The sequence below is a fragment of the Lepisosteus platostomus genome, chromosome 2 (genome assembly GCF_059453375.1).
Source record: "Lepisosteus platostomus isolate fLepPlt1 chromosome 2, fLepPlt1.hap1, whole genome shotgun sequence".
In the NCBI taxonomy this organism is placed as follows: domain Eukaryota; kingdom Metazoa; phylum Chordata; class Actinopteri; order Semionotiformes; family Lepisosteidae; genus Lepisosteus; species Lepisosteus platostomus.
Window position 1 is genome coordinate 77,576,271 of NC_142612.1, and position 16,274 is coordinate 77,592,544.

At 41.4% G+C, this 16,274-nt stretch overlaps 2 protein-coding genes across 2 annotated transcripts; one reads left to right on the forward strand and one right to left on the reverse strand.

The window, feature by feature from the left end:
- Nucleotides 1–5,078: 5,078 nt before the first annotated feature.
- LOC148677288 (extracellular calcium-sensing receptor-like) lies at nucleotides 5,079–9,599 on the forward strand. The gene is made up of 5 exons (XM_088623271.1): nucleotides 5,079–5,266; nucleotides 6,528–6,767; nucleotides 6,937–7,120; nucleotides 7,627–7,750; nucleotides 7,923–9,599. Exons 1-5 carry the CDS (start codon nucleotides 5,079–5,081, stop codon nucleotides 8,849–8,851), a joined length of 1,665 nt encoding a protein of 554 aa, XP_088479397.1. The 3' UTR covers nucleotides 8,852–9,599.
- A 1,420-nt stretch (nucleotides 9,600–11,019) lies between these two features.
- Nucleotides 11,020–15,802, reverse strand: LOC148677289 (extracellular calcium-sensing receptor-like). Its single transcript, XM_088623283.1, has 6 exons — nucleotides 15,726–15,802; nucleotides 15,085–15,373; nucleotides 12,941–13,786; nucleotides 12,605–12,832; nucleotides 12,006–12,129; nucleotides 11,020–11,930 (listed from the first exon to the last, which is right to left on the reverse strand). Exons 1-6 carry the CDS (start codon nucleotides 15,800–15,802, stop codon nucleotides 11,020–11,022), a joined length of 2,475 nt encoding a protein of 824 aa, XP_088479409.1.
- Between the last annotated feature and the right edge of the window lie 472 nt (nucleotides 15,803–16,274).

Sequence of the window (16,274 nt, forward strand, 5' to 3'; positions counted from 1 at the left end):
AGTGTAAAGCAGTTTTGTCACAGTGACCTCTATTGGATAGAGCCCCTCTGCAAGTGTACTTGTACTTTAATACTTTCTTTATTATCTAATGAACTGATTATGATTTTATTTTGTAGTACAGGATAGAGTCTAATCAGCCTGCAACTCTAACACTTTAGTGGGCTACAACTGGCAGCCCACTAAAGCTAATCAGGTGTAAGCCTTTACCAGTCATGGCCTCCTAATATTCAAAGTGTATGAACAGGCTTCTTGACTCTGTTCTCCCCACTGAGAGCTGGTGCGCGGGGAGCGTACTGGGAGATCATCCAGGTGGGGCGGCACACTGGTGTTGATGGATGGGATCCCCATTACCTGTAAAGTGCTTTGAGTTCTGAAGTCGATTGGGTTGAAGTTTGAAGATTTTTAAAACATAAGATTAAGCTGTGGTGGCCTGTGATGTCAGAAACCTCAGCTACCCTGGGTGACCAGGACAACTGACCTAGGAGGGCACGATATCAGCCCTGGGCTTTGCAGGAACCTCTCACAGGGGACTCTAATTAATTATCCACAAACCCATTGCTTGGAGGAGCTTAATACCCCCAGAGATTTATTTTCTCCACTGTAGTCACTGTATTGTGAAGAGCTATAGAAGTCTTTAAAGCACGCTGTGGCAAACTGTTGCGAAGGGTTCTTTATATAAATAAATAAAATGACTGATTGGAAAACACTGTTTGCAAAATTCAGTTAATAATGACATTTTTGCTCTGTGCAATGATGATAGGGTTGCAGTATGATATTAGAGACTTTTAATGGAGACATAACCCAATCCATAACCCATTCTGTTACATTTTTCACTTCAGGAATGAAGCGACGTGTCCACTCAGGCACAAAACATTTCTTTAGGTTTCCTTAAATTTACAAAGATCAATAATTTGCTGTGTTTCACCATATTGTGATCTTTATACTTTTTAACTGAAACGAATATTTATAAAAGTAAATCCATGTTTTTACACATATTAGATGAAATTTTAACTTCCAGGTTGCCTGTAAATTTGCAGAGATTGATAATTCGCGCCGCTGTGTTTCACCGTAGTGCGGCGTTTACCGTTATATTATTCCTGTTATAGTAAATGCTTGGGTGAAAAAGCAGCCTTGTTCGCGCCACCTGCTGGCCATTCTGTAAATAAGCGTCCTATTCACACTGACATCATCATAATAATAGAACCGGAAATTTTCAATTGATTTAAAAAGACATAGCATGGTTTTTAGCATTGTGCAGTATATTATGATTTTTGTTCCTATTTCACCTGGGTTTTGAATTCCCAGTCTGTTTCTTCATCAGTGGGTTGGTAGTCCAGGCTCTCCTCCACCTTCAGTGGCTCTACAGGCAGATTTTGGAGAAGGCTCCAATGGCTCACATTTAGGAAAAGACAGTATATTGTATTGCAAAAGACTGTTTAAAATATAGGTTTTACTATGGAACCTATAAGCTGTGCAGCATGTTGAGAAAGGTGTTATCTATGCATTGAGCAGGTAGAGACAGCTGAAGGCTTATCACACAGCCCTCTATGGCAACACAGGAAATGACATCAGAACTACATCACACAGTTGACACCTGTGTGGTCCCCGTGGTGCTCTGGGGGAGGAGAGATATGGGATTTACTCACAGATGAGTGGTGAGCTGGTGAGCCCAACAGAGGTCCAAGGAGCCAATTCAGAATAACCAATCAAGCTTTTATATACTGAGCCACCAGGGGCTGGAGTGGAGTACAGATCTGTGAGACAGGCCGGTTTCAGGAACACAGACGCACAACACAGCTCTAAGGTACAAAGCAGAGCCCTTTATCTACAGGGCAAGAGAAAACACCAAGCCTCTGCACATGAATGCTTTGAAAAATAAATGTCTCTGGGAAACTCTTGAATCTCCGATAACCCTGACACTCGCAGTTCTATAGTCTTGCAGCCACGTGGTCAGTCTCTTCCTTCTCCCGGCTGCGTGGGGTTAAGCCACACACAGCAGATGAACCCAGCAGCTGCAAGCTGGAAGCTCCACTTCCTGATTTTAACCCTTTAGCTCCCCAATTATCCTGCAGTAACAGGTCAGGACGCTGAGGACAGCAGCTCATTCCCCACTGCTTCCTGGGGGATGTGGCCAGACAAGGGCTGCCTTCTCGTCTGAACCCACTGTGCCTGTCTTTACACATATGTATCTCATAACAAATGAATGTGTTGCTGGAGAGGATATGGGAGCACATGGCAAGGGGGAATATCAAATCCCCACAGAGACAGGTGGCAAAGAAATTCACCGTACTTCCATTTTCCAGCTTATGTTCTCTTCATTTACACAGCATATTTGTGTGGGACACTCTCGTGAAATGGTGGTTTTTGCACAGGAGATAAAAAAAAACATGGTTATTGTAGAAAATGGGACTTCTGGGGCAACTGAATGGCCGAGAAAATAGGGGCTGTAATTTCATTCAGGGTTGTCTTGACTGAAGAAAAGCTGACCATCTATATTTTTAATTATAAATATTATACGTATATACAATATACATGTATTGACAGATACATTAAAAGATCCATGTTAACTGTATGTCTAGTTTTTAATTTTTTGGAACTAAATTGCAATATAATGTGCTTAACAGGTTTCTGGCAGTGTCAGCACTAAGCTGAACAAGGCAGAAAACCTGTTGCCTTTCTGAAAATGTAGAATCTGATTGAACATGAGAGGAGTTAATGAGAAACTGTTTTCATATTTTGGCTGATTTTCTGCTGGCAAACCCCCTCACCATAGGAATTCTGAAGACTCCCAGGGTTCTGGCAATAACCACGGATCCAGAGGAGCTGGCATCCCCAATAATGACGGGCACATCTGGAGCTCGTCCACAGCTGGAGCCAGACACCGTCTCCCTCTCTCCTGTCACCAGAGCCAGGGCCTCCCTGAGAGCAGTCTGCTGTGTCAGGCAGGTGTCAGTGATGGCGTAACCCAGCGTCACGTTTGGGAGAAGCTCGGTGTTGTTGTTAATTTCCTCCACCGCAAACCTCATTGCCTGCACCCAGCGGAATCCCCTGAAATACAAACTAATCAGGAAAAAACCTGTACAAAAAGAAGGACACGTAGTTCAATTAAATTTACATAGCCTGTGATATTTTTTTAAAGGAAGGTTGTATTTGATTTTTTGTTAACACAAAAACCATTAAGCTCTTTAACCTTTGTTGTTAATTAATCATAATCATCATTAATCATCAGAGTTTAGGAAGTTCTACAACACTCCTTCGCTTGTTCACATTTCAAGGCTGTTTCCATTGTGACAATTGCTTAGGGAATCTACATTTATACTTACCCTTCACATCTAAAGTGCTGAGGTTTGGATTTAGGTGACTTATCAACAACAGTTAGTCTGGTATGGATGGGGAATAATCCTCCAATAGTAATGTCTCCTTTTTTGTACAGCTTTTCAAAACCTGATTTTTCATGGAGCTTGCAAATGGATTCCTCAGTTTGACACAATATTCTACATAGCATGAAAAACAAACACATACCGGAATACAGCTTTATCACTGGATCAGTGTCGAAACAAGACACAGAGAGAGACCACACACAAGCAGACTGTTTGAGGCCAACAGGAAAACAGGGGATTGGTGCTCCCTCTTCTAGAAAAACTAGGATCCTTTCTTATATAGGTCTTAATTTACCTAGAACAAAAAACTCATCTTTACTGCTATTAAAATTTACAAGCAGAAACGTGTAAGTCATTGAGGAGATCCTTGAGGAACAAAGATAATTATATGTCTCTTGACACCAAAGGAAAGCAATGACTTGCCTTTGTGATTTTATCTAAACCTAATTAAAAAGACACAAAATGCAAAAACATGTCAAACACAGTTATTTTAGCTGTTACTAATTTCATATAATCTCATTACAATATTAGAGATAAGAAGATTGTTAAAGATCATCTGAGATTAATATGTTCTGAACTTTGAGTGCTACCGGGATATGGAAATCAAATCCTCACTAAATTATAAATTCTGCACAACAGAAAAGCATTTTTGCACATTTTAAAATATTACACAGGACCATTTCTGAATTAACATCCTAACAAACAACTGCAGAAAAATGCCTTACTGCAACAGGGAATTTATGATAGCTGTTTTCCAGGGCACAAAAAAGCACAGCACTCCAGACAAATTGGCCTCACAGCTGCAGAGCTCTGCTGAAGGCATTAGGGGAAATTAGAGCAATTGTACGAAATTAAATAATTGCGAGGGCACCAAACTGAATCTGTTTTTTTGTTTTTCTCGTGACATGGAGGATATGATGTCATGTTTTTCAGGCCTCACATTATGTGTTTTACAGACAGGTATTCATTGCTTACTTTGTACATTTCTGAAAATAGGTATATCTTAAATAAAAAAAACAGGCATCTGCATGATGAGATTGTACTGTATTTTACCCCAACACCATTAGATTTCTGCTAAGGCTTTAATAAAACATACAATCATTGCATGTAACTGCTAAAAATTTATTTCTTCACAGAGCTTCATTTTATTATAATTGAACCTCTCTCATCTTCTGTCTCAAGAGAAAGCCTCATATAATTGTGTGTCTGAAGAATTGTGCTCAAAGAGCTCATGTTTTTCTGTTCAGGAGTTATGTGTTTCCATTTAAAGTTTGTGTGTGTTGTGGTTGTCATGCGATTCAATTACAACTGCAGGACTTTGCACATTTCAGACTTATTTTGTTCACAGACAAAATAATACAATGCAATTTGTAATCAGAACTCTTTTGAATACTTCTAATGGATCCATGATTTCAACTACTGAAGAAAACCACCCAGTTGTTGATATATCTTTTGATCCTGCACTTTTTAAATGCCTGAAAAAGACAACGAAGTCGCTAAAATTACTATTAGTTGTGGCTTTGTGGCTTTAATGCAGACTTTGATCCAGTAAAGCAATTGCAGTCCATGAAAATTCAAAGCTTCTTTGCAGAGTTTGCTCCAGCCAGCTAGGAAGAGCTCCTCCGTTTACTATTGGACAAAGTCAATATTCTCATTCTTGAATCGGAATTGAACTTTGAGAAATCAGAAAATGCAGAGATGTCCTGGAGCTTCTGTGCGGAGTTTGCGCCGGCCAGCAGGGGGAGACACTCCTCTGACAGGGCAGGAGGCTCCAGCCTGTGTCCCCAGGCCTGCGGGCTGCCTGGGCTCCGCTCAGAGTGCGGGCGGTGGTGGGAGTCTGCCTGCAGCCCAGCTGGCAGGGCGGTGGGGAGGGAGACACTGGGGCTGTGAGCGAGGCCTCTCACCCCTGGGGCAGCTGCCGTCTCAGACTCTGATCGATAAAGACGCTGCACCACTCACACTGAACCATCACTGCTGGGGGCATGAGACTGATTTTCTTATATTTCACTGGCCCAGAGCAGGTTTCACAAGGCTAAGTGAGCTCTTAACATCTTGCAATGTTTCCTTCCTAGTCCATATACTGTATATAGATTTCAAAGCAGTTCCGTCAAACAGTGATAACCTCTGCCCCCTCTATTTTAGGTATTACTGTATATAGGTACTACTAAACAAATATGACCAAAGCATGTACAGTCTTGCTCGCTTATACTCTATTCAGGTATGAAAAAGAAATAACAGCAAGCAAGGCAGGACAAGGCAGCAGACCTTGCAGAATACAAGTTTTTTGTAGGCAGGAAATTAAAAAACTGAAGGGGCTAAGCGAATCATTCAGAGCTTAGCTGGATCAAGCACATTTAATAATTTAATCAATTTAGATTTTATATTCTTATACAAAGCTCACATAATTTAATCTCTAAAATATTGTAACGCAACAGGGGCTCAGGCGGGTGCCCTTGCCACATTAGGTTGGCCCCCCACCGTCAGGGGCTCAAACCCGGGACTCCCACGTCACTCTGCAGGGACCCAGCCCGATGAGCCAAAGAGAGATCTCTCCACAGCCCAGGGGCTGTGGTCCTGCTATTAGTGGGAAGGGCGGTGACGTCACCTGCTCTGGTACGCCGGCTCTTACACAGTGCCTGTTCGCCGTAAGCGTTACAATATTGTCTTTGAAGATGAAAAAAACATTGTATTGCTGTAATACCACTCTTCAAGGTTCGGGGAAGGGAAAAACAAACGGATTAATAATGGATTGCGTTTATTCTGCAATTAAAGGTCGAGAATGAAAATTCAGGGATCGTTCACCCTGAAGTTTGTATTTCAAACTCTAGCCACAAGAGGGAGGCTTTCACTTGGAAAAACAACCACACATTGAAGAGGCATTAACCGATTCTTTGACTATGAGTATTTCCTCAATTATTGACAAATTTATAGTCAGATGCAATTTTAGAAAGACAAAATAAATGCTTTCATAAAATAAAAGAGGCTGTAGCTTTGTAAGAATGTGAAAAACCTAATTAAATATAATTGTTTCTCTAAACATCTTAAAGCCTGGAATGTGCTACGGTTATAGCACAAAAAGTTAACAGTGAAGCAGAAGCATGAAATCTAGTGAAATAATTATCTTTGAAAATTCAGTTTGTATTTCAGGGGATTCCGCTGGGTGCAGGCAATGAGGTTTGCGGTGGAGGAAATTAACAACAACACCAAGCTTCTCCCGAACGTGACGCTGGGTTACGCCATCGCTGACACCTGCCTGACACAGCGGACTGCTCTCAGGGAGGCCCTGGCTCTGGTGACAGGAGAGAGGGAGATGGTGTCTGGCTCCAGCTGTGGACGAGCTCCAGATGTGCCCGTCATTATTGGGGATGCCAGCTCCTCTGTTTGTTTGTATATTGTCTTGATGCACTGTCTGCACTTTGTGTTTTTACACTTGTTTAAACAATCGAGAGACTTTCTGTAAGTAAGAACTCCATTGTACCAGTACATGTACCGGTTATATATGGCAATAAAGTTCAAGTTCAAGTTTAACTTCAAGTACATGGTAGCACACCTGTAGGAGAGAAGATATATTTGATGAAAATGGGGATCCAGCAGCATCGTATGATATCATCAACTGGCAGAGGGAGGCAGACGGGTCTGTAAAGTTTGTGAAAGTTGGTCAGTTTGACACATCGGAGGGATCTGAGAATGCGTTTAACATTGAGGAAGACAGCGTGGTTTGGACTGGAGGCCAGCGCGAGGTGAGGCTGGGCAGGTGTTGATATGTAAAGGAAATGCACTCATATTTCAAGGAATACAGCCAGTTAAATAAGATTTGAACATGAAAAGATTAATAATGAGATGTTTTTTTGCATAATTATCAATACATTTATACTGAAACTCTCTACCTTATCTATGTAGATACTGTATGTACCTACTAAAAGCTAATATCCATAAAAATACAATTTTATAAAATGCATAAAAATTGAAACAAAAATTATTGTATATTGCAGGTAAGTGCTAATGTATGGAATACTGGATTGGTATCAATTTATAAAAAATGACCCCACAGGTTATTAGTTATTAGAGGAACAGGAGAAGACCAGGTTTTGGTAACACATACTGTATACTGTATAGAAGAGCAAATGTCGACATGATAAAGAATTTACTTTACGACTTCCTGTTCCACAAAATGCCAAGTGTTGGGCTTATACATGTACATTAAAACTGGATCCAGCAACACAAGTAAAATATTTTCTCCTGACAGGTTCCTCAGTCAGTGTGCTCTGAAACCTGCCTCCCAGGAACGTGGAAAGCTGCTCAGAAAGGAAGGCCAGCCTGCTGTTTCGACTGCCGGCCTTGTGCTGATGGAGAGATCAGCAATATTACAGGTCCACTGTCTACTTGATTTCCACACAACCTGGCTTCTGCTGTGATTACAGACTGCTGGGATCACCACACAGTCCTGTGAGGAACCGTGTCGTTCTGGGGTTCCTTGCAGCACAAGTATTTGAAGGTAAAAATACCAATAAAAGGAAATTCAGTTGTTAAAATAATCCTAAGAATATTTCTTTCCTCTTTCAGGTTCTGTAGAGTGCAAAAAGTGTCCACCCACATATTGGTCTAATGCCCAGAAAACAGCTTGTGTGCCAAAAGAGACTGAATACCTGTCTTACCAAGAGACCATGGGGATTATCTTGGCAGCTATTTCAATCGGCGGAGCTGCCATCACTGCCTGTGTGATTTGCACCTTCTTTCACTTCAGGGACACTCCGATTGTCAAAGCCAATAACTCTGAGTTAAGCTTCCTGCTCCTGGTGTCCCTGGTGCTTTGCTTCCTGTGCTCCCTGGCTTTCATTGGCCAGCCTCTGCCATGGTCCTGCAAGCTGCGCCACACAGCGTTCGGGGTGAGTTTTGTCCTCTGCATCTCCTGCGTCTTGAGCAAGACGGTTGTTGTGCTGGTGGCTTTTCGCTCCACGCTTCCTGGCAGCAACATCATGAGACACTTTGGTCCTGTGCAGCAAAGAGCCGGCATTCTGTTCTGCACCCTGGTGCAGGTTTTAATCTGTGTGCTCTGGCTGACACTGTCACCATCCTATCCATCAAGGCTCTTGGAGCAGAGCGCAAAAATTATTCTGGAGTGCAACGTGGGCTCTGTGCTGGGATTTGCCTGTGTTCTGGGCTATATCGGCTGCCTGGCCTGCGTCTGCTTTGTCCTCGCATTTTTAGCCAGGAAACTCCCAGACAACTTCAATGAAGCCAAGCTCATCACGTTCAGCATGCTCATCTTCTGTGCGGTTTGGGTCACTTTCGTACCAGCTTACATCAGCTCTCCAGGAAAGTACACAGTCGCTGTTGAGATTTTCGCTATTCTGTCATCCAGCTATGGTCTTCTAGTGTGCATTTTTGTCCCTAAGTGCTACATCCTCCTGCTGAAGCCTGAGAGGAACACTAAAAAGCAGCTGATAGGCAAGGTGCCAGCAAAAAAATAAAGAAAATAGTAATAAATAATAAGAAGACATTCTTACTTGACTTGGTGGGCAGTGCTGTGGCCGCACAACTCTTAGGTCTTGGATTTGATTGTGGACTGGGGAGCCCTGGGGAGCCCTGTGTGTGGAGTTTGTGGTTATCTCTGTATCCATAAGGATTTTTTTCAATTTTTCTGCCAATCTAGGAACATGCTGGCCAAGTTAAATAGTGTCACTAAATTGTCGGTGTGCATAGCCTCAATCAAATTGATTGTTTTTCATTCCCTTTTGCAGTTACGTTTTTTTCCATGTTCATTTTCCCTGACTGCTCTTGCAAGGCAGCTCCTCAGTCAGCCTGCGCCTGCAGCTCCCAACGCGTTGAAGAGAAGGAAAATTCATGGGGCTCTGTGAGTGGCAGAGCACACTCAGGCAATCAAAGGTACTGTGGCAGAAATAAGCAAGAGACCCAGACAAAGAAGTAGTGAGTATAGGTGGAATATATTGAAGATTATGGTCATGATTACATATGAAATGCATAAAAGCAGAAGCCTGTACACAGGAGAGGTCATTAGCACCACCCAGTCCTTTTGAGCCAAGATTCCCATCAGCCAGTTCTTAGACTGTGTTATATTCTTTATATCTGTTCAGGATAACTTAACTATTCTTTCAGAATAATTCTTTGTTTTTCAAGAAATTATGCTCATACAGGAATCAGACATGCGACTTCAAGATTATTAGCAAGACAATTTCATTTTTTTTTAATTGACCTCACCAGCCAGGTGTATTACACGAGTTAAAAATGAAGATCAGTAAATAAATACAAACTGTTGCTACACACATTACTCTTACATATTATTATATTATGAATTCTATTGTGTATAGTTTTGTTGCTGTTTACCACTGTTATGTCTTTTTTTAATTTACCAAATACCTTCTTCAAAATTAGCCAGAAACAGTTGAAAAGTGTCTTTACTACAAACACAATGATAATTGTCATGCATCTCCGTGTGAAATCATTCCCCCAGAATTCTCTCGGGCCTCCTCTGTAACAGTCTTTCAACATGCACCATGTTTCAAAATGTAGTAAAAGTATTCTTCTGTCTACTCAGTGTGGGAAATGTTCTTATCTCTGGTAAGGCAAAGATAGTCTGCATTTCATGGGCTGACTTTTCTGGCTCCAAACCTGTTTTCAAAGCAACAATATCAAATTTACTTTAATGGATCATTTATGCTTATCAGATATTCTCTCTTTTTAATTGAAGCAAACAAAAGACGTGTAAGTCATCGGAGCCCATTTACATCATGTGACTTTCCCTTGAGCATTCATTTGCTTTATAACCCTGTGGGCTGCAACTGCAGCTCACTGACTCCTCCTGAGCGGTCCCATTGTGTAAGGCACACAGGGCCCTGCCAATGGAACGGCCAGTCTCACCAGTCTCCTGTTTTAAAGCAGGCACAGACCATTTTGTAGAGGTATTGACCTGATATACTGTAGAAAGCCAGAAAACAGTATTGTAGATTCATGCAGTTTTTTATGTAACATTAGATCATGGCTATGTATTTTTTTCCAAAGATATTTAGTTAAAGAACTGTTTTAAACAGGTATTTTCATACTAATTTTCTTGATCGTACACTAATTCACTACACGTACTGTCCATCCTTTTTCATTTGCAGTTTGGCTAATGAGGTGACATGACTTCAAATTTAATTTAATACACTCATTTACAACACACATGGCAGTTGATAAACTTTACAACAATGGAAAGAAATATTTTTCTAATAAATGATAGCTAATTCCATCAGATTAAATGTGTATTAAATAATGACTTTGTAAAGATTGCATGAAATAGCACCTTTTTAAGTGAATTGATGCAAAATATTGGATTGCTCCCAAATACTAAAAGTAAACAAATACAAAGGGAATAAAACCAGACTGTTATGTTTATTTTGATTATGAAAGAATTAACAGACAGAAGAAAACATAAAAGAAATATGCAGGGGCATTAATCAAAGCGCTTTACAAATTTGTAAGAGGGGCACAACGAGTAATTTAAAACCACAGAGAAAAAGAGAAAATATACAAAGATGTCAATCACTCCAACCCTCATTTGTTGTACATGTCTCAAAGCGCTTTACAAATTTGTGTTCTTTATTTGTAGAATAAATTAAAAAATAACACATACATGACTGCACTATTTCACAGATCGTGTTTGAGACATGAGGAATTTTTTGGAATTCCTCTCTGGCAGGAATATGATAATGTAGCATTTCGGAATAAAGATGCAGAAAAGCACCCCAAAGCTTGAGGACAAAATTGCAAATATTTCCACAGCTACTGTGTACTTCCCAGGAGAGCTCACATAGGCTGGGATAAAGCTGATCCAGACTGCACAGAATATCAGCATGCTGAACGTGATCAGCTTTGCTTCATTGAAGTTACCAGGCAGTTTTCTTGCTAGGAAGGCCAGGACAAAACAGAAACACGCTAAACACCCAATGTAGCCTAAAACACAGCAGAACAGAGCCACGGAGCCCAGATTGCATTCCAGGATGATCCTGTCTTTATACAGCCAGGTATTTCTCACTGGAAATGGAGGGGACACTGTGAGCCACACAGAGCACAGTGCAATCTGAATGGCTGCACAGGCAAACACACTAAGCCTTTGTTGCAGAGGGCCAAACCATTTCGTAACCTTATTCCCTGGGAGGGCAGCTTTAAAAGCCATAAGAACCACGACAGTTTTACTGAGCAGACAGGAGAGGCACAGGGCGAAACTGAGTCCGAATGAGGTCCGCCTTAGGCAACAAGTCCACTCTGTGGGCTGTCCTACGAAGGTAAGAGCACACAAGAAACAGCACATCAGGGAAAAGAGCAGAAGGAAACTCAGCTCTGAGTTGTTGGCGCGAACAATCGGCGTGTCCCGGTGCCGCAGGAAAATGGCTGCCGCCGCCGTCGTCATGGCCGCCCCGGAGACAGCAACAGTGGCAAGAGCCGTTCCAAAGCCCTCCGAGTAGGAGATATACTCAGTGTCTTTCACAACACAGCCGGTTCTGTTCCCACTGGACCAGAAATCCGCCGGGCACGGAGCACATTCTGCTTGATCTGAGGGGAAAGGAAACTGTCTCATCTAGAGCACCTGGAAACAAACACTTCAGCGCAGAAGTGATTCGTATCTACCTGTGGAATTGCTAAAGGTGCCATCTGCACATGGGACGCAGTCGTAGCAGCAAACTGGTTGTCCAACACGGGCAGCTTTTCTGTAGCCGACAGGACAGCTTTCTGTACACGCTGACCTAGGAACCTGTCATAAAGATTCGCAAAGATTCTGTCACAAAGTCACAAAGGTTTGGTAAATCACTGGCAGCACATTATCCCACCAGAAAAAAACAGGCCCGAAGAATAAATTAAATATTTTACTGAAAAGCATGATGATACACTGGAAGTAATATATTTTTTTGGAACTACGCATTTACATACTGTATGAGGCTCCTTTCCTTACCTCTTTAACACGCATTGTTCTTTTTTCTTTTTTTTTCATGAAAGGACACAGTTAAAAAACATTTTCTGTTCTGATTTTAGTTCATCTTATAAGAAAGCAATATCATCAAAGTACAAAGTTGTTTCACAAAAGCAATGGAATGAGAATAGATTATTATCACACTAGAAATTTAATTTTTGTACTAGAAAAAAATAGAAACATATTGTGTAATACTGTATATGATTGAATACAAATCAGCCTCTTGTTGCAGGGGTACACTGTATAAGGATCACAGTACCTCTCTTTTACCTCCACTCCAAATTATTTCCTCTTCATGGAAGAGAAGCTGTTGATCTTGAGGAAGAGATGCATCAAAGAGCCCGACTGTCACAAATTTAATGGAGGCATCAGAATTTCCCTGCCAGTTTATTATGTCATAGGTTCCCACTGGCTCACCATTGCGATCTAAATACACCTGATCACCGAATTCGTTGGTGTAATTAATTTCTTTTAGATAGTGAGCGACCTGGAGGACCAAAAGATTTTAAGTCAATATGTCTTTAATTACACCTTAATCTTTATTAATGTCTGTGATGTTGTCTCAGAAGCACTTGAAAGCTTCTATCAACATTACCTGCCATGATTGGAGGTTATATATGTCCCCACAAGTTCTGTTAATAAACGGTCCCTTCCCATGCTCACAGGCCTGTAGTTTATGAAGAGCATAGGCTACAGCATACACAGCTTTGTGGATGTTATAGGTCACCCTCAGGTTTGAAACATCGCCATAGATGCTTTTCGATTTCTCTAGATTTTCCCTTCCAGTACAGGTTTGATCATAATACGTCCTTGTAGCTGCAGAGGTATTAAACTCAGAGGTGCCTGTTTCATTAAACGAACACTTAAACTGCGTTTCCCAAAACTCTCTCACAAACTGATTAACGTTTTTTTCCAGCGGGCTAAGCTTGAAAAGAAAGTCTTTCAACTGGGGCATTTCTGCTTTCCGAAGAGCAAACCCTATTGTGCCTCTCAGGAAATGAAAGTTTTTGTTGCCAGAGATTAAGGTGGAGGTGACCCATGCTTCACTGGCTACCCACTGTCTGTCAGTGATGTTCTGGCGTGCAATTTCCTCAATCAAAGAGTATATTTCAGCCTCAATGGAAAACACCACAATAGCTCTTGCTGTGGACTCTTTGATTTTTTTCACAATTTCAAGCGTCTTCTTCTCCGACAGCACCTTTGGAATCACCAGTCTGTAGGCGATACAGGAGCCCAGTTTTGTCACTTCCTCAATGAACATTTGAGTGCCTAGGTAGCCATAGTCGTCGTCTGATCCAATAATGCCGACCCAGGTCCAGCCCAAGCGATGAATAAGGTGAGCCAAGGCCCGTACCTGGTACACATCGCTTGGAATTGTCCGGAAAACGTTGGGGAAGTTGTGTTTGTTGCTCAGGCAGGCACAGGATGCAAAGTAGCTGACCTGTATGGAAAAGAGTGAGACTTTCTCTATAACAAGACCTGAAGGCGCAAAGTCTGCCAACCCAATCCAGAATGTGTTTATTTGAAAAAGGAGCAAGTTTTAAAAGAAATATAGTCTTCAGTCTACTCAGGTTATTTGAAATCAGCATCAGGAGGCGGTGTGTCTTACCTGTAAAGTATGTGTATTGGGGAAGGTGTGAACAGCTGTAATACAGCAGAATTCTTTTTACATACTAAGGATGAAATCCAGCAGTCTGGCGCTTCTAGTTTCACCCGGGACAATCTAGTTTTCTAAGAGCAGCTGGGAAAATTCCAAATTCCAAAGTTTTTGGCACTTACCCTGTCTGATGGACTGACATGCAAAATTAACTTCTTGGAAAATGACATACATCAGGAATCCCAAAGACTAACCCTCACCATCACCTTAACCTCAGAAAAAGTGAGAACTTTAAGCTTTGCCCGACACCTGTGGCAAAACCAGTTTCTTCTCGTGACATTTACAGTACGTAAATTTCCTTTAACATTCATTTTGGCATCTGTATTTTATATTGTTTTTATACTTCCATTTAGTACTTTATTAAATTTATGACCGACACAAGTGTTTCCCTGTCATCTCTGCATTCTGTAGATGGTTTAGATTTGTTGTTTTGTTTGCTCATTTGTTACATTTGTACATTCAGCCCTATGGTCCTTGTCATGAATGAGCAAACAATTTGGCAAGAGTGTCAGAGCAGAAATAACAGCTTTCACTGAATCGCACAGAATGGATGTCACACGGTCACGCTGACAGCTCTGGGATCTTAGCAAGACAGCTGTGCTTCCTTTTTTAAATAGAAATGTAGCATGTATTTCCATTCCATTGCCTCAGGCTGAACTTATCACCTTTATTGTTTTTAAAAGTACCTACAGTATATGTTTATATATGTAAATGATGCATCTTGAAATGTTTACAAACTGTCCGTAAGACCGAAGTAAAAATCACAGTACTCTTGATTGAGTCCCATTCCACCTACAATCAAAAGGAATATAAAAGACTTTGAAAGGATCAAACATCAGTTTAGCTTCTGATATGCACATGCCGAATCAAGGAATCACAACGTTTCCCATGTCTAAGCATCTGCAGTCTTTTTCTTTGAGAACAAACTGAACTGCAGTTACCGCTGCAGTGTTTCTCCCTGCACTGCTCCAGGAAAGCAGCTTTCTTCCTGAATTATTCTTCCTCAGGCCGAACAGGAGAGGGGGGGAGGAGGAGGCAGCTCCTGGCGCTGTAGGGATTCAGATTATTTCCAGCACACTCACCAACGGGACTCTGAATGGCTGCAGTGCTCTTGAGACTGCAATAGTGAGAGAAGACCCAGAGTTGCCAATTACAACAGGAACCGAAGGTACGTCTCTGCACTCCTCCTCTCTCTCGTGCGCAGGTTCAGTTAGCATCGATAATGTCGCCTTGACTGCCTGGGGTTCTAAAGCACACGAGTCGTACAGACTGTAGCCAAGTGTGATGTTGGGCAGGAGAGCCTTGTTTCTGTTTACTTCCTCTATGAAAAAGATCATTGCTTGCATCCAGCGAAAGGCTCTGAAATTAAATCTGAGACACACATTCCACACCCTCAGTAAGGTTTTAGTACTGCAATCTTTTATTCTGCGTTACCTGAAGCATTAGAGAAGTCCCATTAACTTTTAGCTTGAAGCTTCATTACGGACACTGTGTATCTTTGGTGGAGTTGTGTTTTCTTAGGTGTTGAATTTAGTACTCCTACATTTACAATATAAATGATCAGAAACCAGAGATAAAATATCTAGTGATGTATATTAAAGAATTGTACAATGTACAAATTGTGTTATGTACAAACTGCAAGCACTACACCATTATTGTAAACAGTTCGAAAGCAGACATATGCAATTGGATTTCTTTAGATTGACATTTGCACCTAACTTACTCTCTACATTGTTGCTTTCCTGGTTTCTGCTGGTATGTCTGTTCCTCATTGATACCTTTGGAATGAATAGGAAACATCCCTCCAAGAATAACATCCCCCTTTTTATGGTCTCTTATCATCCCGAAGTCTGCTCTGAGCTCACATGTTTCCTCTCCAGCTCCCAGCCAACAGAACACCAGAGGAACAAGGTGCCAGCAATACCGAACATTCATTCTGAATCTTCAATTTGTCCTGTCACCTCTTAATCTGCCATGAATTTATAAGTTTTGCTTAATTAAACCTGAACCTTCAGGGAATTTAAGAAAGGATCCACTTTGCAAACTTAGACTGTGACCTTTGTTTAACCCCCCCTGCTCCCAGACTAATAAGGAGTGTCGGCAATAAAACCAACCCATGGGTGAGAAACATTTTCCTACACAATAAATTTGATTTCAGCATCATTCATCATTCATCATTCATTTGATCATACCTCAGGGTAATCTGTTACATGCGTTGAAAAACCTCTCTGAAACCAAAACAATTTCTAGCTTTGGCGTGCAACTGGCCATT

Coding starts and splice junctions, on each gene's coding strand:
- LOC148677288 (XM_088623271.1), top strand. CDS start 5,079: ATGTCCTGGAGCTTCTGTGCGGAGTTTGCGCCGGCCAGCAGGGGGAGA. Junction 5,267..6,527: donor GGGAGGGAGACACTGGGGCT/GTGAGCGAGGCC, acceptor TTTGTATTTCAG/GGGATTCCGCTGGGTGCAGG. Junction 6,768..6,936: donor GCCAGCTCCTCTGTTTGTTT/GTATATTGTCTT, acceptor GCACACCTGTAG/GAGAGAAGATATATTTGATG.
- LOC148677289 (XM_088623283.1), bottom strand. CDS start 15,802: ATGTTTCCTATTCATTCCAAAGGTATCAATGAGGAACAGACATACCAG. Junction 15,374..15,725: donor GGAAAGCAACAATGTAGAGA/GTAAGTTAGGTG, acceptor TGTGTGTCTCAG/ATTTAATTTCAGAGCCTTTC. Junction 11,931..12,005: donor CACCTTTAGCAATTCCACAG/GTAGATACGAAT, acceptor CTTTCCCCTCAG/ATCAAGCAGAATGTGCTCCG.